The 24,095-nt window shown below is 30.7% G+C and overlaps 4 protein-coding genes across 7 annotated transcripts; 1 reads left to right on the top strand and 3 right to left on the bottom strand.

Moving 5' to 3' along the window:
• Positions 1 to 2: 2 nt before the first annotated feature.
• On the bottom strand, positions 3 to 5,732 carry LOC111688209. Of its 4 annotated transcripts, none has more exons than XM_023450693.2 (4): positions 4,325 to 4,343; positions 844 to 980; positions 360 to 787; positions 3 to 293 (listed from the first exon to the last, which is right to left on the bottom strand). In XM_023450693.2, exons 2-4 carry the CDS (start codon positions 942 to 944, stop codon positions 115 to 117), a joined length of 708 nt encoding a protein of 235 aa, XP_023306461.2. In that variant the 5' UTR covers positions 945 to 980; positions 4,325 to 4,343; the 3' UTR covers positions 3 to 114. The 4 variants fall into 4 exon arrangements, with proteins under 4 accessions (XP_023306461.2, XP_046804536.1, XP_046804534.1 ...); XM_046948580.1 differs by lacking the exons at positions 3 to 293; positions 360 to 787 and adding exons at positions 5,010 to 5,175; positions 5,234 to 5,732 and having other exon boundaries at positions 851 to 980; positions 4,325 to 4,947; XM_046948578.1 differs by lacking the exons at positions 3 to 293; positions 360 to 787 and adding exons at positions 5,010 to 5,175; positions 5,234 to 5,731 and having other exon boundaries at positions 940 to 1,339; positions 4,325 to 4,947.
• On the top strand, positions 1,314 to 3,935 carry LOC111688207 (another transcription unit protein). The gene is made up of 3 exons (XM_023450691.2): positions 1,314 to 1,476; positions 1,537 to 1,624; positions 1,679 to 3,935. Exons 1-3 carry the CDS (start codon positions 1,446 to 1,448, stop codon positions 3,813 to 3,815), a joined length of 2,256 nt encoding a protein of 751 aa, XP_023306459.2. The 5' UTR covers positions 1,314 to 1,445; the 3' UTR covers positions 3,816 to 3,935.
• A 903-nt stretch (positions 5,733 to 6,635) lies between the features above and the next one.
• Positions 6,636 to 8,517, bottom strand: LOC124419460. The gene is made up of 3 exons (XM_046949062.1): positions 7,923 to 8,517; positions 7,680 to 7,845; positions 6,636 to 7,618 (listed from the first exon to the last, which is right to left on the bottom strand). The coding sequence occupies exons 1-3, from the start codon at positions 8,040 to 8,042 to the stop codon at positions 7,002 to 7,004; spliced, it is 903 nt and encodes a 300-aa protein (XP_046805018.1). The 5' UTR covers positions 8,043 to 8,517; the 3' UTR covers positions 6,636 to 7,001.
• Positions 8,518 to 11,677: 3,160 nt separating this feature from the next.
• LOC111688216 (CDC42 small effector protein homolog) lies at positions 11,678 to 12,986 on the bottom strand. Its single transcript, XM_023450701.2, has 2 exons — positions 12,490 to 12,986; positions 11,678 to 11,997 (listed from the first exon to the last, which is right to left on the bottom strand). The coding sequence occupies exons 1-2, from the start codon at positions 12,733 to 12,735 to the stop codon at positions 11,989 to 11,991; spliced, it is 255 nt and encodes an 84-aa protein (XP_023306469.1). The 5' UTR covers positions 12,736 to 12,986; the 3' UTR covers positions 11,678 to 11,988.
• Positions 12,987 to 24,095: the final 11,109 nt, after the last annotated feature.

Raw genomic sequence — 24,095 nt, 5'->3', positions numbered from 1 at the left:
TATACCAAGGTTTGTTTTTTTTTATAAAAAAAAGAGTTAACATTTACAAAAATTACTCATACCTATACCTTTGAAGTGTCGTACCCTTCACCTTTTAAAAAGTTTTTTTATGTTTTACATGTACAAATGGGAATCATCACGTTTTTTAGGCTTATAGCTATCCAAACATTCTATATCCAGGTCATGTAAAAGTTTTACAATAGGTTTAGCTGCCACAGGATCTAAAGCAATATTATCCGTATAAGCCACATAGGATTGGACCTTTAGACCCTCATTAGAACGCCAAGAACAAACTGAAATAAAAACAATTGCAAAAAATAAAATTGATTATGTTACAATTAGAAATATATAAAACTTACTGCCAGCTGCCACACCAGCAATAAAATTGGGAGCCTCCAAAGCCTCAACATTATTCAATTTTCCCTCTATGGATCTTAAAAACGTTATTTCATCTTTTATGGCGGCAATATTTTCACTTTTATACTCCACTTTAGCTTTAATCGATAAAGTAATGACTTCATCGGGTTTACCCAAAGACAATAGAAGTTCAGTTATTTCCCCACTGTTCGTGAGATCTTCCTCCACTATGGCTATTAACATTTTCTTACTGGCCACATAATGTAGGGAAGATTTTTTGCTTGGTATCTCTGCCAACTTTTGAGCATTTGTTAAAAGTGAAGCTTCAGCAAATTCTGCTATAGAAGTACCTTCAATTACTAACATAACTTTAGCTTGGGATGTTAATTTTTGTAACTCTTCCTCGGTAGTTTCATATTTGAATAAAAGCCTATAAAATGTATTTTAATTAAAATTGTTATGCTAATAAATTTGTTTTCAACTAACTTTTCCAAGCTTTTTTCTGGACACTCATCTTCATCGCAGTCATCCCAAAATGCTCGTGAAGAGGGGATATTTAATTCACCAAAACCCATAGGACAACCCATTTTAAAAGTGTTTTTCTTAATAAATTTATTTAATTTCTAAATTATAAAAAATGCAAATAATAACAAACACAAGTCATGCGTGGTATGTTCAGTGTATAAGTTAGCGGTTAATGAAAAGGTTGCCAATATCACTAAGGAAAATAAATAATTAATTCTAAATAATTTTAATAAATTGTTATACAATTCTTCATTTTGAAGTATATTACAAAAATAATTAGTTAAAAAACATAAAATATTTAATAAATAAATAGCGTTATTACTTTTGATTCAAATTACAAGTTTCTATTAATTCATATTTAAAGAAGAGTAGGTAACTCTGAATTTCTTTGTTTACTAAACACAACTTCAGCCATCTTTCAATTAAAACAGAGTGGTTTAACCTCACTAAAACAGAGCTGTTCAATTACAATTTTGTGGTGTTTGTGAAAAGAAAAAAAAAAGTAAAATTTTTTAGCAAACATCGAAGAATTTTCATGGTTTTTATAGAAATAAAACCAAAAAATGGTACATAACAATCAAGAAAATGATAGTGGTAAGAGAAATTGATAAATTTTTAAAGAAAAACAAAAATTAAATTGAAAATTATTTAAAGGCTCCGGCTCAGATTCGGATTCGAGTGGTAGTCGTAGCCGCAGTTCCAGTCGCAGCAGAAGTAATACACCGGACAATGTAAAAGCAGGGTAAATATATAATAAGTTAAAATATAAAAGTAACTAAATTTGAGTAAATTCCAGATCAGGCAGTGATCGTTCACGGTCTGGCAGTCCAGCCGGCTCCGCTTCAGGTCGTTCTAGATCTAACTCAAAATCCAAATCACGCTCACGTTCTCGTTCGGGTAGTGCTCATAGCAATCGCTCGGGTTCCGGCAGTCCCAGAAAATCACGTTCGCGCTCTAGATCAGGTACACCACACAGTAATCGTTCAGTTTCGGCGGGAAGTCATCATTCTAATACTTCCAAGAGATCAGGTTCAGCTGCCAGTCATCATTCAGGAGCCAGTCATCATTCGGCCGCCAGTCATCATTCTGCCGCCAGTCATCATTCGAATAACTCTAAAAGATCGGGTTCTGCAGTCAGTCATCATTCGAATGCATCCAAAAGATCAGGATCCGCTGTTAGTCATCATTCGAATGCATCTAAACGTTCGGGCAGCCGTACCCCGGCCGCTTCCCCCAAACCAGCCACAGCTGCAGGCAATGAAGCCAAGGGAAACGAAGAAGAATCAAGATCACAGTCCCCTAATTTACAAATAGACGATAGGGCGGCCTCGCGCTCTAAATCACGAAGCAGAAGTCGATCAAAATCTGGATCACGTAAATCTCGTTCTCGCAGTAATTCTTCAAGATCGCGTTCTGGCTCTAGATCACGTTCGGGCACACGCAGTCGATCCGGTACACCTCATTCCCACAAATCAGGCAGCGGTTCTGAATCGGGTAGTGATTTTGGCGGTAGTAAGGCAAAAAAGAAACGTAAAGCTGTATCCAGTGGCTCAGAGGAGGAGGGAGACAAGGAATCACCTTCGAAAAATAAAAAATCACGTATTATTGATTCGGACAGTGGCAGTGAAGCGGAGCAGGATAAAACGAATAAAATTGATGCCCAAGATATTTTTGGTGACGCCGACGACATCAGTCTCTCCGAAGATGAGGGAGACGATGATAAAAAGAAATCAGATAGTGGTTCGGAAAAAGGTTCAACAAAATCACGTTCCAAATCAAGATCTAGATCACGTTCAAGGTCGTCTTCACGAGCCTCGGCTAGATCACGTTCGAGATCAAGGACTCGTTCACGTTCTCGCTCAAGATCTAGATCACGTTCGGCAGAGAGAGTAGAACAACCAAGGGAAGACGAACCAGAACCAATACCCGAAACCCGCATAGATGTGGAAATACCACGTATTGTCACCGATTTGGGTAGAGAAATACATTTCGTTAAGTTGCCCAATTTCTTGTCCGTAGACACTCGCCCCTTTGATCCCGAAACCTATGAAGATGAAATAGATGAGGAGGAAACTATGGATGAAGAAGGTAGACAACGTGTCAAATTGAAAGTTAGTAATACTTTGCGTTGGCGTGAGTATATGAACAATAATGGTGACATGGTTAAGGAGTCAAATGCCCGCTTTGTACGCTGGTCCGATGGCAGCATGTCTTTGCATTTGGGTAATGAAATTTTCGATGTTTTTAAGCAACCCCTACATGGTGATCACAATCACATGTTTATACGTCAAGGTACCGGTCTACAGGGTCAAGCTGTTTTCCGTACAAAACTCACCTTCCGTCCTCATTCGACGGAATCCTTTACACACAAGAAGATGACCATGTCTTTGGCTGATCGTTCGACCAAGGTATCGGGTATTAAGATTCTCACCCAAGTGGGCAAAGATCCCAATGTGGATCGTCGTTATAATCTTAAGAAGGAGGAGGAGAAGCTAAGGCAAGCTATGCGCGATCAGCACAAGCCTCAGCCTAAAAAGAAAAAGAGAGATGATGCTCGTGGAGGAGCTCATGGAGCCTATCATCACGATGAGGGTAGTGATGATGAAAATGCCATTTCTTTGAGTGCAATTAAGAATAAGTACAAAAAAGGCTCAACTGGTCCTGCGGGAGGAGATCAAAAAGCTTCGGCTATTTACTCCTCAGACGAAGATGATGGTTCCGATTTTGAGGGTAGACGCAGCAAGAAACATGTGGATAAAACTAAAGTGGTTAAGGCTTTGCGCGACTCTGATTCTGAATCGGATGTGGAACGCGGCACAGACAAGGGTTCCCACAGTGAACATAGCGACAGTGGCGATGAGAGTGGTGGAGCCAAATGTGGAGGCGGTAGTGGCAGTGGTAGCGGTAGTGGTTCCGGCAGTGACGATGAGTGAATGGGGCGGGAATCAGAAAATTTCTTCGTTTTTAAGTATTTTTTTATAAATATTTTCTTTGTCGTTTGGAAATGATTGATGGAATATTTGTTTTTAATAAAAGAAATTGACAACATTCGATTTATGTGCGACTGCGGGTTATAGAGCAAAGAATCCTTTTTATGAAAAGTTTTTATTAAAAACTTTATTGAAAACTTTAATCCCAAGCAAACTGAAGCAGTTTTTGTTTTCAATAAAAGTAATTAACAAAATTGAATTTTTGCTTCAGTGTTCCAGGTTTTGAAACATACTTGGAGAAAAATTGCTGAATTTTTGTTTTCAATAAATTAACATAAGATTTGTGTAGTTCCACTGTTTGCTTCAATTTTTCAGAGCAAACAATCCTTCAATACAAAATGTAAATTGGAAGAATTAAATTGTTAAAATCTAGTCTAAGCTTTCTATCTTGCAAAATACTATAATTTTTCTTTTTTAAAAACAAAAATTAACAATTCTTTTTAAAAACTTACTGTTTCTTATTAAATTTCTCTTCTGTTTTCCGCAATTCACTTTTCCTTAGAACGATAACGCATTTCAATTTTAAATCTTTCGATTCTTTCTTGTTTCTCCAACTCCAAAATGCGCAGGCATTCGTACTTTTCTATTTCCAATTTTTTCAATTCAAAATTTTCCTTACGTTCCCTAATTTCTTCGGCAAATCGTTTTTCCTTTAACTTAAACTCCTTGCGGAACTTTTCTTTTTCAAATTCAAATCTCATTTTTAAAAACGAACTATTTTCGCTTTCGTTTAAACTTAAAGCTTGATCAGTTTGAGGTACATTTGTTATGCAATCTTGTTCGATTAATTCTCTTTGACTAAAATTTCTTTCTTCGACACTAACATTGGTTGGAAAAGATGATTCGGGTGAGGTAGTAGCTGCCCGTTCAGGAACTATTAACCCCGAATGATCTTCATTTTCTTCAGATTTTATGGCAGTTATAAAATATTCTTCAATATTTTCATCCATTGCTGTTACTAAGGGAATTTTACTCGAGGTATTTACATCAAACGTTTCGTTGGCGAAAATTTGCAATTTCTGTCCGAATAAACAATGCAGATCATCATAAAAACGACACATTTTTCGTAATTTATCTGTAAGGTTTTTAAGAAATTTAAAATCTATAGTAAACTTTTAAAGAAAAATCTTTAGCAACCTTGTACATATGGATCATTGGCTTCGTAAGCATTAGAGCTTCTCCAAGTTTCAGTTTTTTTATAAGTCGATTTAAGACTTTTAGTTTTCCAACGACATAGATCCCAAGTAGCCTCAAGATTGGAGGTGTTTAAAAATTTTCTATAAAATATTTGAGCCGTAGGTTTCTGTTATAAAAAAATATTGATCAAAAATCTTTACTTCCCGTTTTACTATATAGCAAACCTCAAATTCTTCTTGTTCTAGCAAATATTCCAATAATTGTTTAGTTTCCGTATCAGACCATCGTTTATTGTGTCGTTTATCTCTATTTCGTTTTGCAATAGCCTTTACACTTTTATCCATTTGCATTTATCTTATTTATTATTGCAAATGTTTTTGTTTTATCTTGTAAACTTACTATAGCAAATTACTACTATTTTTTGTCTAGTTTTTTAACAACAGGGTTGTAAATTGTGGGTCAATACGATTTAGTTTAGTTGTGTATAACATGGTTGCCACATTTGATTTTTGTTTTTGTGTTTAAAATCGCTTACAGATGTTTTTTATTGATAATTTTTAAAAATTTGCATAATTTGTTGAATTCGGTGTTTTAGATATGGATGCTATAATTCAATACAGTCTAGTCTATAGTTCATAGTAAAGTCGGAACTATAGTCTACTTTGCATTTTAGACTATAATCTAGTCCACAGACCAGGTAATAGTTCATTTTATAAATTGAACTATGGTCTATACTATAGACTACAGTTAAGTATATGTTATAGTTCAGTTAATATTCCAGAACAGTGTCCTGACTATAGTCAAGTCTATAGTCCAGACTATAGTCAAGTCTATAGTCCAGACTATAGTCCAGACTATAGTCATGTTTATAGTCCAGACTATAGTTAAGTCTATAGTCCAGACTATAGTTAAGTCTATAGTCCATACAATAGTCAAGTCTATAGTCCATACAATAGTCAAGTCTATAGTCCAGACTATAGTCATGTCTATTGTCCAGACTATAGTCAAATCTATAGTCCAGACTATAGTCAAATCAATAGTCCAGACTATAGTCAAGTATGTAGTCCAGACTATAGTAAGTCTATAGTCCAGACTATAGTCAAGTCTATAGTCCAGACTATAGTCAAGTCTATAGTCCAGACTATAGTCAAGTCTATAGTCCAGACTATAGTCAAGTCTGTAGTCCAGACTATAGTCAAGTCTATAGTCCAGACTATAGTCAAGTCTATAGTCCAGACTATAGTCAAGTCTATAGTCCAGACTATAGTCAAGTCTATAGTCCAGACTATAGTCTAGTCTATAGTCCAGACTATAGTCTAGTCTATAGTCCAGACTATAGTCTAGTCTATAGTCCAGACTATATTCTAGTCTATAGTCCAGACTATAGTCAAGTCTATATTCCAGCCTATAGACAAGTCTATAGTGCAGACTATAGTCATGTTTATAGTCCAGACTATAGATAAGTCTATAGCCCAGCATATAGACAAGTCTATAGTAGAGCCTATAGACAAGTCTATAGTTTAGCCTATAGACAAGTCTATAGTCCAGCTTATAGACAAGTCTATAGTCCAGCCTATAGACAAGTATATAGTCAAGCCTCTAGACATGTCTATAGTCCAGCTTATAGGAAAGTCTATAGTCCAGTCTATAGTCAAGTTATAGTCCAGCCTATAGACAAGTTTATAGTCCAGTAAGTTTATAGTCTACAGTCTGGACTATAGTCCATATTCTATAGCCCAGAGTGTAATATAGTCAATAGGCAAAACAATAGTCTTGTCTATAGCTTTAACTATAGTTTAGTGACTAAACTAAACTATAGTTTAGTGACTAAACTTTAGTCACTAGATCTGACTGTGGTCCAGGCTATAGTACCGTTCATATTCCAAACTGTAATATGCATTATTTTTATAAGCTTTCACTTGAAAAAATTAAAATTCTGCATAAAATAGTTTTATTGTTAACAATACCTTAAATATTATATCCGCATAAGTTCTAATTTTCCTTCTTCCCATAACCATATTTCATTTCAATTTCAAATCTTTCGATTCTTTCCTGTTTCTGCAACTCTAATATACGCAAACGTTCATACATTTCCATTTGTAACTTTTTCAATTCAAAATTTTCCTTTCGTTCTTTAATTTCTTCGGCAAATTTTCTTTCTTTTAATTCGAATTCCTTGCGAAATTTTTCTTTTTCAAAATCAAATTTCATTTTTAAAAAAAGGACTCTTTCACTCTGTCCTTCATCAACGTGATTTGATGCTTTGACATTTTTTGCTTTTGACCATTTGGTGGGAAATTCTTGTTGCAAAGTTTCTTTAAGATTACCATCTTCATCGTCAGTTTCTAAAGGTATGGATAATTCTGAAGAATTACTATCCGAACGTAGAGGTACTAATAAAGGGGCTTCATTTACATTTTCTTCTGTTTTTATAGCACTCATACAATATTCATCCATACTTCCATCTTCCATAGCACTTTCATTGGCATAATTCCTATTGTAATTGACCATACTATTACTGTCTAAGGTTTCATAGTGGATATTTTCAAAAGTTTTTCCAAACACTTGATGCAAATCATCATAAAATCGACACATTTTATGTAAAGTTTCTAAAAATCATTTAACAAGTTACAGTATAAGTTATTATATATAGTACCATGGATTAAAAACCTTTAACATTTGGTTGCGTTTCCACAAATCCATTGGATCTTCTCCATGTTTCTGCTTTTCTATAGTTAACTTTAAGATTTTTAATTTTCCAACGACATAAAGACCAGGAAGCATCTAGATTACTAGTCTCCAAAAATTTTCTATAAAATATTTGTGCCGTTGGTTTCTAAAATATAACAATAAACATTTTTTTTCTTGTTTGCTACCACTGCACGCATAAATTTCTGCAATATAACCACCAACCTCAAATTCTGCTTGTTCCTTTATATATTGCAACAATTGTTTGATTTCATTATCAGCCCAACGTTTATTGTGTCGTTTATCACGATTTCGTTTTACAATAGTTTTTGTAGTTTTATCCATTTTAATTTAGTTTTGCAATAATTTACTTTTGTTTTGCAAATATACTACATGTATTTACTATACAATTTTATTTGGTTGTATAGCATTTTAACAACAGCGTTGTAAATTATGGTTTAGTATTTTGTGGTTTTTGTTGGGCAACCTACGGTTGCCAGATGTGTTAATTTTTCATTTTTTTAACGGAAATAAATCGCTTTTTTAGGGGTTAGGTTGGCGATGTATAGCCAGGTTATTACAAGTAAGTCCATCGAAACCCCACCAAACGACTTCTATCTTCATCGTTCCCACGACAATTGGATCTCCGCTCGGGAACGACCTGATTCTTAATCAACCAAATATTGTCAACTCAGCAATAGCTGCATCAACCGGAAGATATTTTCCCCAGAGAAGAACAACCAGTTACAGCTAACCTGTTACAACAACCTCTATCATCATCGTTTCCACGACAATTGGGACTCCGCTTCGGAACGACCCGATTCTTAATAAACCAAAGATTGTCAACTCAGCAAGCGCCGCATCAACCGGAAGTTTTTTTCCCCAGAGAAAAACATCCAGTTACAGCCTCTATCTTCATATCGGAAGTTGGAGCAGCGAACTTAATTATATCAAAAGTATTATTTGATCTCCACTAGAAATAAGTTTCAGAGTTCTAAAGTGCCCACCAGTATACATTTGAGTTTAATTGGTCTCCATTAGGTTATATCGTGAGTATTTTATGGTATCCACCAGTTAAAAACATAACCTCACTCTGAGGTAAAACGAAAGCAGGCGTTTAATGAAGGCAGCGCTAATCGAAAAGTTATACGAAGTAATGCACTAAATAAGTGCGGGGGAATGAGAAGTAACTCTATCGAAAGCTCGGCAACAAGCTAAAACTGATTTCCAACTAAGACCAGAATAACCAATAAAAAAAGCGCATATTGTAGTAAAATTATACATTTTTGGACCTTCTATAGTCGAGACTAGTTTTATGTATAGATAAGACTATAACCTAAATTATTATATAGTCGACACTATAGTTTAGTAACACTGTTACTAACAGTCGACATTCTAGTTTAATCTATAGCTGGACTATAGTCCAGTCTTAAGCTAGTCTATAATTGATACTATTGTCAAGTTTATATTCAAGAATTTAGTCTAGTCAAACCGATATTATAGTCTATAAACAAGATACTATAGTCGAGACTATATTCTATATAGAGTAGACTATAGTTTCGACTATAGACAATAGTCGAGAATATATTCTAGTTTATAATCGAAACTCTAGAATGGACTATAGTCTAGATTTGAGTTTATAGTCTACTTTATAGTCGAAACTATAGTTCATTCTAGAGTTTCATTTATAAACTAGAATATAGTCTCCACTATTGTATCTAAAGTAGTCTACAATAGAGTCTATAGTCAACTCTATAGACGAAACTATAGTCTACTCTATATTCGATATTCTAGTCTAAAGTATAGACCATAGTCTAGTATATAACTGTTACTATAGTCTTGTCCATTGTTGAGATTATATTCTAGTCTATAGCGTAATATATAGTCAAGACTATAGTCTAAAGTTGTCTAGTCCATAGCCCATATTCTAGTGTAGTCTATGATCGATCATATATCGAAATTATATCTAGTCTATAGTCGAGACTAAAGTCTAGTCTATAATCTACTCTATTGCGGTGACTATAGTGTACTCTTTAATCTGTACTATAGACTATATTTAAGTCTATAATCTCGACTATAACTATAGACCCGACTGTATTATACAATCGATTCATAATCTACTCTATACCAGCGACAGTAGTCTACGATCCAGACTATACTCTAGTCCATTGTCAAGACTATAATCGAGACTATAAACTATATTCTATTCAGTAGTCAAGACTATAGTCTATAGTTGGTCAATTGTTGAGACTAAAGTCTAGTCAGTAGTTTACTCTAAAGACTTAACAAAGGCGAATAGATTATAAGGTGAAGTCCAAGGCGAAGGGACTCTAAGGTGAAATCATTTCATTTTGCGGCGAATTCATTATTAGTTTGACAGCGTCGGGTTTGAGAGAGAATTTTTTTTATATGGAGTTTGACAGCTTCGGGCTGTCAATTGACAATTGACTGTTTAAATGACTTGACCTTATTAGTTTCGCCATGGAGGTAACTTTAGTTTACTCTCTAGTCTGTAGTTTAGACTATATTCTTATCTACAGTCTAGACTATATTTTTTAGTCTGTAGTCGTGATTATAGTTGAAACCAAAGTATGTTGAAAGTATATCTAGATAGTTGGGAGTATTGTCAAGCCTGTAGATTGTACACATATGGACAGTAAAGTCCATACTAATAATAATTCAGTCCATAGTAGTTTAAATTCTTAATAATTTCAACATTTTCATTTAATTCTTTAATAATTTAAATCTTTATTAAATATTTTGTTTTGTTTTTTTTAAAGTTTATTCGATTTTTTATATAATAAATTATTCGTTAAAATTTAACGCTAACATTTTATTATAGAATATGTATTTATTTAAAACTTATGCGTTTTTTCTTGTCAATTTCATGTTTATTAATATGTTTGTTTAAATTCAATTGATATTATGTTTTGGGGTAATAATTCTAAACAATATGTATATATTTTTAATGTTTTAAAATTCTAACAGTTTTAAGTTATTTAGAAATGGGGGAGTGGAAAAAGGGCGTGATTTTAATTAGGTTTATTTTATTTGAAAATTAGAAAAAAGAAATAAAACAAAATTTAAAAAAAAATACTTCAAATCTAAATGTACAGTTTTTAAAAGGTTAAAGGTTAATTATTAATTATTTAAAAAGGAGGTACATACATTATTATTTATTTATATTTATTTTTAATTGATATCATTTATTGTTTATTATTTATGTATAAATAAAAAATACAAGGGTTAAATGGTAAAATAACTAAAAAAATTAAATTCATTTTTAAAAAAATAAGTAAAAAAAAAACAAATAAATTTTGTTTAACTTAAAGCTAATATTTGATTTTTTTCTTTTTTTAATACATAGAGATGATTTTTTTAAATTGTTTTTTTGCAATTTATTTCAATTTGTTTTTGCCGAGAGGAGAAACTAATAATTGTTCTGACGGTGTTTTTTAATTGTTCGTTTATAGATTGTGCGTTTTTTTATTAATTTTTAAATGCAAATAGAGAAATTTAGTCATAAACCTATAAAAAAACATTAGTTGTGTTCACATTTAAAGTTGTATGTAGTTGGCAAACAATTTGTCATTCACTTGAAACTGTTAGCTTAAAATTTCTTCAATTTAACTTTTTTTCCACCATTTTTTTTAAATTGCTTTTCATTTTGTTAATTAATTGAACAATATAGAATAGTTTTAACTTTTTAAATGCTTTTTTAAACAATAAATACAACAAAAAAATTAAGTACAACCAGTACTTATGTATACATAATCTAATATTAAATAGATTTTAAAAAAGATTTAAAGAAAAAATGTTTTAAAAACATTTCTCTTAAAAAAATTCTTTCATTATTTATTTTATTCTTTTTAAAAATCAAGGCCTAATTTGGATTGTTTTTTTTTTTTCTTTTGTATTATAAAAACTTTAAATACAAACTACTATTTAATTATATATAAAAAAAATACAAATTATTAAAATTAGTTTCTCTATAAATACTTTCACACACTTACTCTCTGCTTGTTAGCGCATTAGTTACAGGGGGGAGGGGGGATTTTGTCTCGGTCATTATCGGCAGTTTGAAGAGTGCATTTTAATTCTCTATAAAATAATGTTCTTATAATAATAAACGGCTTAACAATTAATAAAAGCGAGATTGCACTACAGAGTCCTTGGAAATGAAACATCTTAATAACACTCTGTATTCTTTTTGTTTATTTTACGTTATCGGCAAAATTTAATAACAAACTTTAGGCCAAAAGTCCTTGATGGGTTAAACTTAAAAATACTATCAGCAGGCCTGGAAGAAAGAAGACAAACAAAAGGTTCAATGATTTTAAGTTGAGTGCTAGTATAGTTCTGGTTCAGTCTTAGTTCAGTTCTAGTTCAGTTCTAGTTTAGTTCTAGTTCAGTTCTAGTTCAGTTTTAGTTCAGTTCTAGTTCAGTTCTAGTTCAGTTCTAGTTCAGTTCTAGTTCATTTCTAGTTCATTTCTAGTTCAGTTCTAGTTCAGTTCTAGTTCAGTTCTAGTTCAGTTCTAGTTCAGTTCTAGTTCAGTTCTAGTTCAGTTCTAGTTCAGTTCTAGTTCAGTTCTAGTTCAGTTCTAGTTCAGTTTTAGTTCAGTTCTAGTTCAGTCTATTTCCTTTCTGGTTCAGTTCTAGTTCAGTTATAATTCAGTTCTAGTTCATTTCTTTTTCAGTTCTAGTTCACTTCTTTTTTTCAGTTCTATTTCGGTTCTAGTTAATTTTTTTTTTCAGTTCTAGTTCAATTCAATTTCATTTCATTCATTCTTACCTGCAATTGTATTGAATTCATCTCATAGCCGCCCTTACTTTGCATTTGTGTTTGTATTGCATTTAAATGATTGGTCGACAATTCCACATCGGCTGAACCAATATGACCGGTATGTTGAAAATTCGTAGGATTACCAATCATCGAACGATCGATACGTAAACGTTGATGTCTTCGTCGCGAAGGCGATTGTGGTTGATGGAAACAACAGGAGAACCATTGTAACCATATATCACCGGAATTTGCCATTTTATTGCGTCTATTTGATTTGCTATTGTTGGCCACGATTAAAAAATTTTGTAAACAAGATGAATTAAAAACTCTAAAAAGTTTAGTATGGCGTTCGTGAGTAAGGAGAATGGATAAGTAAAAATTCGTTTGAGGTTTTTGGGGAAAAGGGGGTGATATTGTTTAAGGAGTTTATTGTCGACTAGGGAGGGTTTTTTTTGTTTTTTTGTTAAATGCTAAATCGAGATTGTTGCAGCAAATGTTGGCACAAACTGAAAAAGAAAGTAGAAAGGAAAGGAGAGTAATTAATTAAAAATACTATAGAAATTATTTAAAGAACTACCGTTAGTGGTTTAGAAAGAAAATTTATAAAGTTAATCATTCAGGGTGAATGGTTAACATCGCTTATATTAACACTAAAACAGAGTTGCTAAAAAATCTTATTACAAAAAAAAACGGTTAAAGTTTGTTAAAGAAAACACCTTTTTTTGCAAACTAAAACCAATAAATACTAAAAAAAATGTGTTCTCATTTTAATTAAACAAACAAAATACAAACATTTGAAGTAATAATAAATAAAACCATAATAAATTTATGATTACAAATGAAAAATTAGCTAAGGAAAAATGAAAAACCACAAATAGTACACTTTAAGTAACAATTTGTGGTTTCCAACAAAACACACAAACAAATAAATTAACATTTGATTTGAAAAATAGTTTTTAAATGAGACTGCCGACTCTTATTTATTAACAAGAAAAGTCATAATTCTCATATAAAATTACAAATATTCACACCTTTTCCAAAGCCAAATTAAAAAACAAAAAGTCAGTCTAAGCCGCTAGTCAGTTAGTCAGTCAGTGGCAATTGCGTGCCGTTGCACTTGAATAACAATTTAAAAACATCGCTGAGATACTGGTTATACAGTCAGTTACAGCATGTAATAATAATAACAATAATAAAAAAGAACTTTATAGTATTTGTAACTGGGAAAAGAAATATAGTGTTTGTTTTACTTATAAAATTAGTCAGTTAATTTCTTTAAAATTATATAGTATGTATATCCAAGATAAAAGTAATGACACACTGCTGCTCGTTCGTTGTTACCTACACACGTTTAAACGCAACCGAGAAGAAAAGTTGCTAAAACAAAGAGAGTGAAAAAATTACAACTTTTTCTGTGTTTAACAAGTTGTTTTTGTGTTGTTTTTACTGCTTTTTTTGAAACACAAATAAAATATGTATGTTTTTTGTAGAGTAATTAAACAAATAAGAAATTAAATTGTTTTATAAATTTAAGATTTGTTTACGTTGAACAAATAAGAAAAGCACACACACACATATAAACGTTTTTGAACCATTTAGCTGTTTTTTGCTACTTGTTTATTTATTGGTTGAGGAAAAAAGTAATTTCTAAAAAGTAAATAACATTCCAGAAGCAGATTCTAATGCTGAAGACACTATTTTTTCTTACATGTTTAGATCCTCTTCAGTTGTATTTCAGTTATAATTCTGTTCGAGTTCTACTTCAGGTTAGTTGAGTTCTAGTTCAGTTCTAGTTCAGTTCTAGTTTAGTTCTAGCTCGGTTCAAGTTCAGTTCTAGTTCATTTCTAGTTCAGTTCTAGTTCAGTTCTAGTTCAGTTCTAGTTCAGTTCTAGTTCAGTTCTAGTTCAGTTCTAGTTCAGTTCTAGTTCAGTTCTAGTTCAGTTCTAGTTCAGTTCTAGTTCAGTTCTAGTTCAGTTCTAGTTCAGTTTTAGTTCAGTTCTAGTTCAGTTCTAGTTCCGTTCTTGTTCATGTTGAATATAATGTTATTTGTATTTACTGTAAATACTTTGTATGATAATTTTTGTAGTAAACAGTTCAAATATTGTACTTATGAATTGTATAATTTTCAATAATTTTTTACTTCAATAAAAACCTTTATATATAACACATCAATATTCAACTGGTTATGGGCCCAGGCACTCTCGATAAGGGCATAATATAATTTATGGAATAAAAATAAAGAAATATTTGTGCAAATTTTCAAAAATAAAGGATATTAAAGAATAGCACGAGGCCTAGAAGGAAATAGTAAAGATTTCAAGACGCCTAGAAAGAAAATTATCAAAAAGGAAATAGTTTTTCACAAGACGCCTTGAAGGATATATTTTAATATCAAGACGCTTTGGTATATTGAATTATCATTGAATTATCAGTAAGTTTCTCACTATTTTCAAGTCGCCTAGAAAGGATAAATTGCAAATAAATATTTCAAGACGCCTAGAAGGGAAAATAAAATAAAAGCTGGAGCTGGTGTTGTAAGAGCCAAAAAACTTTCTTAAATATTAAATAAAATTTTAAATATATAGATTAGTGTTGTAATCTAGAATTTTTGAGGTTGTGTTATAATCTAGAATTTTTGAAAAGGGTTAGTAATAATAGGTAAGGGCTAATTATGGAAGAATTTAAAATTGAAAAATTACGCGGAGCTGTGAATTGGTGTTCATGGAAGTTCCAGATGCGTATTATTTAAAAATCCATGGAACTTTACAAAATTGTTGATGGTTCCTACCGAAACCCAGTTATGCCAGATGGTTGTGGCGATGCAAATAATGCATTATATCTTCAAAATCTACAAATTTGGGAGAAAGCTGATATCAAAGCTCAAAGGATTATTATTACCTCAATTGATAACGTTATTATGAAATACTTGATGTGTTATAAAGAAGCAAATGAAATTTGGCATAAATTACATAGTGTACATGAAATGCAGACCGAAGTAAGCATTCATTTGTTGCAACAAAAATTTTATGAATTCAAAAAGAATTCAGAAGACACTATTGAATTACATATTGCCAAAATAGTTCAGTTCTATTTCAGTACTAGTTCAGTTCTAGTTCAATTCTAGTTCAGTTCTAGTTCAGTTCTAGTTTAGTTCTAGTTCAGTTCTAGTTCAGTTCTAGTTCAGTTCTAGTTCAGTTCTAGTTCAGTTCTAGTTCAGTTCTAGTTCAGTTCTAGTTCAGTTCTAGTTCAGTTCTAGTTCAGTTCTAGTTCAGTTCTTGTTCAGTTCTAGTTCAGTTCTAGTTCAGTTCTAGTTCAGTTCTAGTTCAGTTCTAGTTCAGTTCTTGTTCAGTTCTAGTTCAGTTCTAGTTCAGTTCTAGTTCAGTTCTAGTTCAGTTCTAGTGCATTTCGAATTCAGTTCTAGTTCAGTTCTAGTTCAGTTCTAGTTCAGTTCTAGTTCAGTTCTAGTTCAGTTCTAGTTCAGTTCTTGTTCAGTTCTAGTTCAGTTCTAATTCAATTTTAGTTTAGTTCTAGTTCAGTTCTAGTTTAGTTCTAGTTTAGTTCTAGTTCAGTTCTAGTTCAGTTCTAGTTAAGTTGTAGTTCAGTTTTATTTTAATTGTAGTTCATTTCGAATTCAGTTCTAGTTCAGTTTTAGTTCAATTCTAGCTTAGTTCTAATTCAATTCTAGTTTAGTTCTAGTTCAGTCCTAGTTTAGTTCTAGTTCAGTTCTAGTTCAGTTCTAGTTCAGTTCTAGTTCAGTTCTAGTTCAGTTCTAGTTCAGTTCTAGTTCAGTTCTAGTTCAGTTCTAGTTCAGTTCTAGTTCAGTTCTAGTTCAGTTCTAGTTCAGTTCTAGTTCAGTTCTAGTTCAGTTCTAGTTCAGTTCTAGTTCAGTTCTAGTTCAGTTCTTATTCAGTTCTTGTTCAGTTCTAGTTTAGTTTTAGTTTAGTTCTAGTTCAGTTCTAGTTTATTTATCGTTCAGTTCTAGTTCAGTTCTAGTTCAGTTCTAATTCAGTTCTAGGTTTTATTATTTGAAAAGTTCAGCCAGAAATAACTTTTTCCCTTCGCCAATATCTAAATAAACAGCATGTTTAAGGCTTCTGCTCTAATTGTTCACAGTTTTGTATGTAGGTTTCTCATTTTGTTTTGTTAAATTTCTTTAAAAATTTATTTGTATTTCATTTAGAAATGTAGTTTAAGACTAAAGATCATATATTTGACGGCGATGATGTAGATAGTGATGATGATGGTATCAAAAGAACATAAGTAAAGCATTAAAAAATTAAATAAAAAAACTAAAAATGAAAGTTGCTAAACCGCTTAAAGGAAAAATTCAAGAATTTTTTTTAAAGTTCTTTAATTTTCAAACTTTTTATTCTTTTAAAGCGTAAAAATTAATGATTAATACTCTTCCTATATGTACGATATTTTGAATATTATATCATCTTGACCTTTGTTCATAAAGTTTTAATAAACAAAATCAATTTTATCATCATGATCATTATTATTATGAATGTTTTAAATAAATACCCTTTCTTATCCCTTGTTAAACTCATACATATCATGTTGTTGTTTTCTTTATTAAAAAAAGCAATACTTTTTATTTATTTTTACCTACAAAAACTGTGTACAAATACTTGATTCTTCCCAAAGTATTTAAACAAAAATAAATAAATAAATAAACATTTATGTATTTTTTTCTTTTGAAATTTTATTTTTTCATAAACATGTCCGATATCAAGTTCATTGCTTTTTTTATACAATTTATTTTTTATTTTTTGCTACTTTTTCTACCTTTAAGTATATTGTGATTTTTTAAAACGTATGTACTTGTGAGGAGAATGGATAGATGGATGTATGCACGGCTGGTTGAATGTTTGGATATTAAATATTGTTGGTCTACATTATTCATCGTGAGAGGTTATAGAGGGGAAAATGATTATGGCGCGTTCGTTGTTAACGTGAGGTTAAATATTTTATTCACATTGTTAATGTAAAGAAATTGGCAAGTAAGTTTTCATTTAATCCACTTAAGCGTAAAATTAAAAGGGGATCTTTAATCATGTCAAAATGAGGAAATAGAGTGAGAATTTACAGAGGGAAGATGAGATTTAAAATAGGTTACTGCACTTTTTGTAGAAAAAATGGTGAAATATAAAATATATTTCCCTTAAACACCTTTACATTACATTATATGTACTTAATTTATACAGATATAAGTTACAGTCAGTCATCGTGATTTTGGATTGAACAAGAATTGAACCAGAACTGAACCAGAAATAAACTAGAACTGAACTAGATCTGTACTAGAACTGAACCACAACTGAACTAGAACTGAACTGGAACTGAACTAGAACTGAACTAGAACTGAACTAGAACTAAACTAGGACTGAACTAGAACTAAACTAGAATTGAATTAGAACTAAGCTAGAATTGAACTAAAACTAAACTAGAACTGAATTCGAAATGAACTACAATTAAAATAAAACTGAACTACAACTTAACTAGAACTGAACTAGAACTGAACTAGAACTGAACTAGAACTAAACTAGAACTAAACTAGAACTAAACTAGAACTAAACTAGAACTGAACTAGAACTAAACTAAAATTGAATTAGAACTGAACTAAAACTGAACAAGAACTGAACTAGAACTAAACTAGAACTGAACTAGAACTGAACTAGAACTGAACTAGAACTGAACAAGAACTGAACTAGAACTGAACTAGAACTGAACTAGAACTGAACAAGAACTGAACTAGAACTGAACTAGAACTGAACTAGAACTGAACTAGAACTGAACTAGAACTGAACTAGAACTGAACTAGAACTGAACTAGAACTGAACTAGAACTGAACTAGAACTGAACTAGAACTGAACTAGAACTGAACTAGAACTGAACTAGAACTGAACTAGAACTGAACTAGAACTGAACTAGAACTGAACTAGAACTGAACTAGAACTGAACTAGAACTGAACTAGAACTGAACTAGAACTGAACTAGAACTGAACTAGAACTGAACTAGAACTGAACTAGAACTGAACTAGAACTGAACTAGAACTGAACTAGAACTGAACTAGAACTGAACTAGAACTGAACTAGAACTGAACTAGAACTGAACTAGAACTGAACTAGAACTGAACTAGAACTGAACTAGAACTGAACTAGAACTGAACTAGAACTGAACTAGAACTGAAATAGAACTGAAATAGAACTGAACTAGAACTGAACTAGAACTGAAATAGAACTGAACTAGAACTGAACTAGAACTGAACTAGAACTGAACTAGAACTGAACTAGAACTGAACTAGAATTGAACTAGAACTGAACTAGAACTGAACTAGAACTGAACTAGAACTGAACTAGAGCTAACCTAGAACTGAACTAGAACTGAAATAGAATGGAAATAGAACTGAAATAGAACTGGAATAGAACTGAAATAGAACTGAATTAAAACTGAATTAGAACTGAATTCGAAATGAACTAGAACTGGACTAGAACTGAACTAGAACTAAAACTAGAACTGAACTAGAACTGAAGTAGAACTGAAGTAGAACTGAAGTAGAACTGAAGTAGAACTGAACTAGAACTGAACTAGAACTGAACTAGAGCTGAACTAAAACTAAACTAGAACTAAACTAGAACTAATCTACAACTGAACTAGAACTGATCTATTACAGAGCGTTTCTTTTAGAGATCACTAAAAAATGTAGCCATTTAGCATTTTTAAATAATTCATTAGAGATACTTCCTGAAACTCTTTTTAACTCTATAAAATAGTAGTTAAATAGAATTTTAAAGCTATACATATTTAATTTACAACCCAAATTCTAATTGTATGTCTATTTAAAATGCCAAATTTTGTTACCACTGCAATTAAGCTAAATTAAAATTCACTGTTTTAGTGACAATCACTTTTCGCAGCTAAAGTTAGAATAAGTAATTTTTTGCTTAAAATTTCATTAAAAGTTAGTTTAATGATGAATAAACGAAGTTAACTTGGAGCAAAACTTAAAGTATACAAAGTACTTAGATTGAAGATAACGTGATGGTATCTTTTTAATTGATCGATGAAATTATAAAAAAGTTCTTAGATTGAAGGTAACTTGAGATTGAAATTAATTAGGATCGTTTTGAATTGTGTTGAAAATGATTTACAATTGAAGCTAAACTAGAGAATTATAATGAAATATGATCAAATTGAAATGATACCATAAAAATTGAGGCCTATTTAGAGATTAATAAAGATCACTTATAGAATTGATGAAGATCTACAAAAGAAGCTTTATACCGATCTGGGATTGATGTATAATTTGAACTATTTACAGATCTTAGATTTAAGTAAAACTCTAACATTTGTTTAGCACTTCATAACTTTATTTATTATACTTAGATTAGAAAGTAATTGGAATGTTTTTACGTGTTTCAAAGCAAATATATTGTGATCTTTGTATATATAAAAGACATTTTATTAACGCCATTATTTTCTTAATAATTCATTTGAAAAATAATTTATTTCTTTTTTTTATTAACATTATTACTGATATTTTTTATTATAGTTTTACCTTATCAATTTAAATTAAAGCAAAAAGAAATTGTAATTTATTTTACACAATAAACACCATGATCATCATCATCATCTTCTAGTTAAAATCTAAGACATGTAAGTAATTTATTTTTATTGTTATTTATATATAAAAATATAGTTCTTATCGGTCAGAGGAATTTTTTTTTATAAATTTTTACAATAAAATACTTTCTATTTTACAAATATTGTAAAAAATCGTTTAAATTTAACTTCCGTTTTCAAGTAAAAAATTTTGGCTTTAATTTTGAAAAAAACATACAAAATAATCTAGATTTTATTAAAACTATTTCAATTTATTTATTTTGTTTTATTATTGTATGTTTTCTGTCCATTTTTTTTGTGAAAAATACGTGTTTTTTATATTTAATTATTTTCAATTTTGCCATTTTATATTTAAATATTCAAGTCTTGTTTAGCAACTCTTTTTAACTACTCATTCTCAGTGGATTTGTGTTGTTTTTAAGACAATCGGAAATTGTTAAGTACAACATTGAAATTTATAAAAAGAAAAAATTTGTTGTAATGTCATCTATGTTGACAAAGACGGCTTCTCTTCAAAATAACAACAGTAAAAAAAAAACGCAAAAAAAACGTTTGACATCAATAATCTAGACACGCCCTTTTGGGTGGTCAATTGGGTATTATGCCAATTTTTCTTTTTTTTTAATATTATGTCTTTAAAGTTACATTTTATAACTATTATGTAATTTCAATTAACATTTCTTTCAAATAAATTGGTTGAGAAATTCAATTTAAATTAAAATCCTAAAATCATTTTAGTTTTAACCTAGATAATAATATCATTATCAACAGAAATTGCATTTCAAAAACTTTAAGGAATTCAAAAATAAAGAAGAATTTCAATCCTCTTAAAATCTATATAATATTTAGCTTATTATTTATTTATTTTTTATTAATCGTTATTGTTAAAAAAATTGCTTAAAATTAAATTAATTCAATACGTGTTGTAGTACAGTTTTTTATTCATCAGAAATTGTATAATTGTTTTGAAAAATATATAAACTAGTAATATTAATTACGTGTTACTTTAACATTTAAAACTAATGTTTGTATTATTAACATTAAGTTTTATAATTTATGTCATTATGTTTTTTTTTTTTTTTATTTTAAATTTTAAAACTTTATAGCTATTTTGAACATACATGGGAGTAGTTAATTATATCGATTAATTAATTGACGATTTCATTAGCATTAAATTGAAAAAAAATTATAATTATTTTTTTTTTCATTGGCATTATTTTGTCTAATGGTAATGGTTTTTAATGAAACGATTTCATTAGTAATTATTTAAAAATAAATTTTCATTACCATTATTCAATGGATTTTAAAAATGTTCGAACATTACTTCTAATTTCGAAATTAATTTCGAATATCCGAACATTATAATGTATTGTCATTAGGTGAAATCATGTATGGCAAATTTCAGCACATTCGGATCAGAAAAACTAGTTTTAACAGCTTTAAAAATTTTTCGAACACGAGTTCGAATTTTAGAAAAATTTTTTTTTAGGTTTTATGACACAGAGATTAATTTAAAAACATAAAAAATTTTTCGAAAATAACTTCGAAATTTCGAACTTAATTTCGAATATTTGAACATATTATTGCATTGTCATCAGATGTACTTATGACTGCAAAATTTCAGCCAATTTGGGCTACGGTTTTAAAAATTTAATTTAAAAATTTAAAAATTTTTCGAACACGAGTTCGAATTTTCGAAATTTTTTTTAGGTTTTATGACACAGAGATTAATTTAAAAACATAAAAAATTTTTCGAAAATAACTTCGAAATTTCGAATATTCGAACATATTATTGTATTGTCATCAGATGTACTTATGACTGCAAAATTTCAGCCAATTTGGGCTACGGAAACTGGTTTCGAACACGAGTTCGAATTTTCGAAAAAATTTTTTTTAGGTTTTATGACACAGAGATTAATTTGAAAACATAAAAAAAATTCGAAAATAACTTCGAAATTTCGAACTTAATTTCGAATACTCGAACATATTATTGTATTGTCATCAGATGTACTTATAACTGCAAAATTTCAGCCAATTTGGGCTACGGAAACTGGTTTTAAAAGCTTTCAAACCTCGAATCTTCGAAAAAATTTTCTTAATATATTTTTCGACAATTATAAATACTAATTAAATTCGTTTTTGAAAATTCATTATCAAATTCATTACCATTATCAAAAAAAGTTATAATGAAAAAAATATAATTTTCATTAAATGGTACTTAAAATATTTTTCATTACAATTTTTTTTATAAATGGTAATGAAATTTTAATGCTTAATGAAAAATTCCCATGTATGATTTTGAAGAACTAAAAAATGCTTAGTTAGAAAATAAATACGAACCTAGAGCGAAACAAGAGCTGAACCAGTACTCAACTAGAAGTGAACTATGACTGAACTAGAACTGAAAGAGAATTGAATTAGAACTAAACTGGAACTGAACAAGAACTGAACTAGAACTGAACTAGAACTGAACTGAACTAGAACTGAACTAGAACTGAACTAGAACTGAACTAGAACTGAACTAGATCTGAACTAGAACTGAAATAGAACTGAACAAGAACTGAACAAGAACTGAACTAGAACTGAACTAGAACTGAACTAGAACTGAACTAGAACTGAACTAGATCTGAACTAGAACTGAACTAGAACTGAACTAGAACTGAACTAGAACTGAACTAGAACTGAACTAGAACTGAACTAGAAATTAACTAGAACTGAACTAGAACTGAACTAAAACTGCACTAGAACTGAACTAGAACTGAACTAGAACTGAACTAGAACTGAACTAAAACTGAAATAAAACTGAACTAGAACTGAACTAAACTGAACTGAACTAGAACTAAACTAGAACTAAACTAGAACTGAACTAAAACTGAACTAGAACTGAATTAGAACTAAACTAGAACTGAACGAGAACTGAACTAGAACTGAACTAGAACTGAACTAGAACTAAACTAGAACTGAACTAGAACTGAACCAGAACTGAACTAGAACTGAACTAGAACTGAACTAGAACTGAACTAGAACTGAACTAGAACTGAACTAGAACTGAACTAGAACTGAACTAGAACTGAACTAGAACTGAACTAGAACTGAACTAGAACTGAACTAGAACTGAACTAGAACTGAACTAGAACTGAACTAGAACTGAACTAGAACTGAACTAGAACTGAACTAGAACTGAACTAGAACTGAACTAGAACTAGAACTGAACTAGAACTGAACTAGAACTGAACTAGAACTGAACTAGAACTGAACTAGAACTGAACTAGAACTGAACTAGAACTGAACTAGAACTGAACTAGAACTGAACTAGAACTGAACTAGAACTGAACTAGAACTGAACTAGAACTGAACTAGAACTGAACTAGAACTGAACTAGAACTGAACTAGAACAGAACTAGAACTGAACTAGAACTGAACTAGAACTGAACTAGAACTGAACTAGAACTGAACTAGTACTGAACTAGAACTAGAACTGAACTAGAACTAAACTAGAACTGAACTAGAACTAAAACTGAACTAGAACTAACCTAGAACTGAACTAGAACTGAAATAGAACGGAAATAGAACTGAAATAGAACAGGAATAGAACTGAAATAGAACTGAAATAGAACTGAATTAAAACTGAATTAGAACTGAATTCGAAATGAACTAGAACTGGACTAGAACTGAACTAGAACTAGAGCTGAACTAGAACTAAACTAGAACTAAACTAGAACTGAACTAGAACTGAACTAGAACTGAACTAGAACTGAACTAGAACTGAACTAGAACTGAACTAGAACTGAACTAGAACTGAACTAGAACTGAACTAGAACTGAACTAGAACTGAACTAGAACTGAACTAGAACTGAACTAGAACTGAACTAGAACTGAACTAGAACTGAACTAGAACTGAACTAGAACTGAACTAGAACTGAACTAGAACTGAACTAGAACTGAACTAGAACTGAACTAGAACTGAACTAGAACTGAACTAGAACTGAAC

The sequence above is a fragment of the Lucilia cuprina genome, chromosome 4 (genome assembly GCF_022045245.1).
Source record: "Lucilia cuprina isolate Lc7/37 chromosome 4, ASM2204524v1, whole genome shotgun sequence".
NCBI classification, from domain to species: Eukaryota; Metazoa; Arthropoda; class Insecta; order Diptera; family Calliphoridae; genus Lucilia; species Lucilia cuprina.
The sequence above is the reverse complement of the archived record's forward strand: the minus strand, read 5'-3'. Positions and strand labels throughout refer to the sequence as shown.

Excerpts from the sequence above, each read along its gene's own strand:
- LOC111688207 (XM_023450691.2), top strand. The coding sequence starts at position 1,446 with ATGGTACATAACAATCAAGAAAATGATAGTG. Across the intron at positions 1,477-1,536 it reads CAATCAAGAAAATGATAGTG|GCTCCGGCTCAGATTCGGAT; the intron begins GTAAGAGAAATT and ends AATTATTTAAAG. Across the intron at positions 1,625-1,678 it reads CCGGACAATGTAAAAGCAGG|ATCAGGCAGTGATCGTTCAC; the intron begins GTAAATATATAA and ends AGTAAATTCCAG.
- LOC111688209 (XM_046948580.1), bottom strand. The coding sequence starts at position 5,359 with ATGCAAATGGATAAAAGTGTAAAGGCTATTGCAAAACGAAATAGAGAT. Across the intron at positions 5,176-5,233 it reads TAGAACAAGAAGAATTTGAG|AAACCTACGGCTCAAATATT; the intron begins GTTTGCTATATA and ends TTTTTATAACAG. Across the intron at positions 4,948-5,009 it reads CAATGATCCATATGTACAAG|ATAAATTACGAAAAATGTGT; the intron begins GTTGCTAAAGAT and ends AAAACCTTACAG.
- LOC124419460 (XM_046949062.1), bottom strand. The coding sequence starts at position 8,042 with ATGGATAAAACTACAAAAACTATTGTAAAACGAAATCGTGATAAACGA. Across the intron at positions 7,846-7,922 it reads AGGAACAAGCAGAATTTGAG|AAACCAACGGCACAAATATT; the intron begins GTTGGTGGTTAT and ends GTTATATTTTAG. Across the intron at positions 7,619-7,679 it reads AACGCAACCAAATGTTAAAG|AAACTTTACATAAAATGTGT; the intron begins GTTTTTAATCCA and ends AATGATTTTTAG.
- LOC111688216 (XM_023450701.2), bottom strand. The coding sequence starts at position 12,735 with ATGGCAAATTCCGGTGATATATGGTTACAATGGTTCTCCTGTTGTTTC.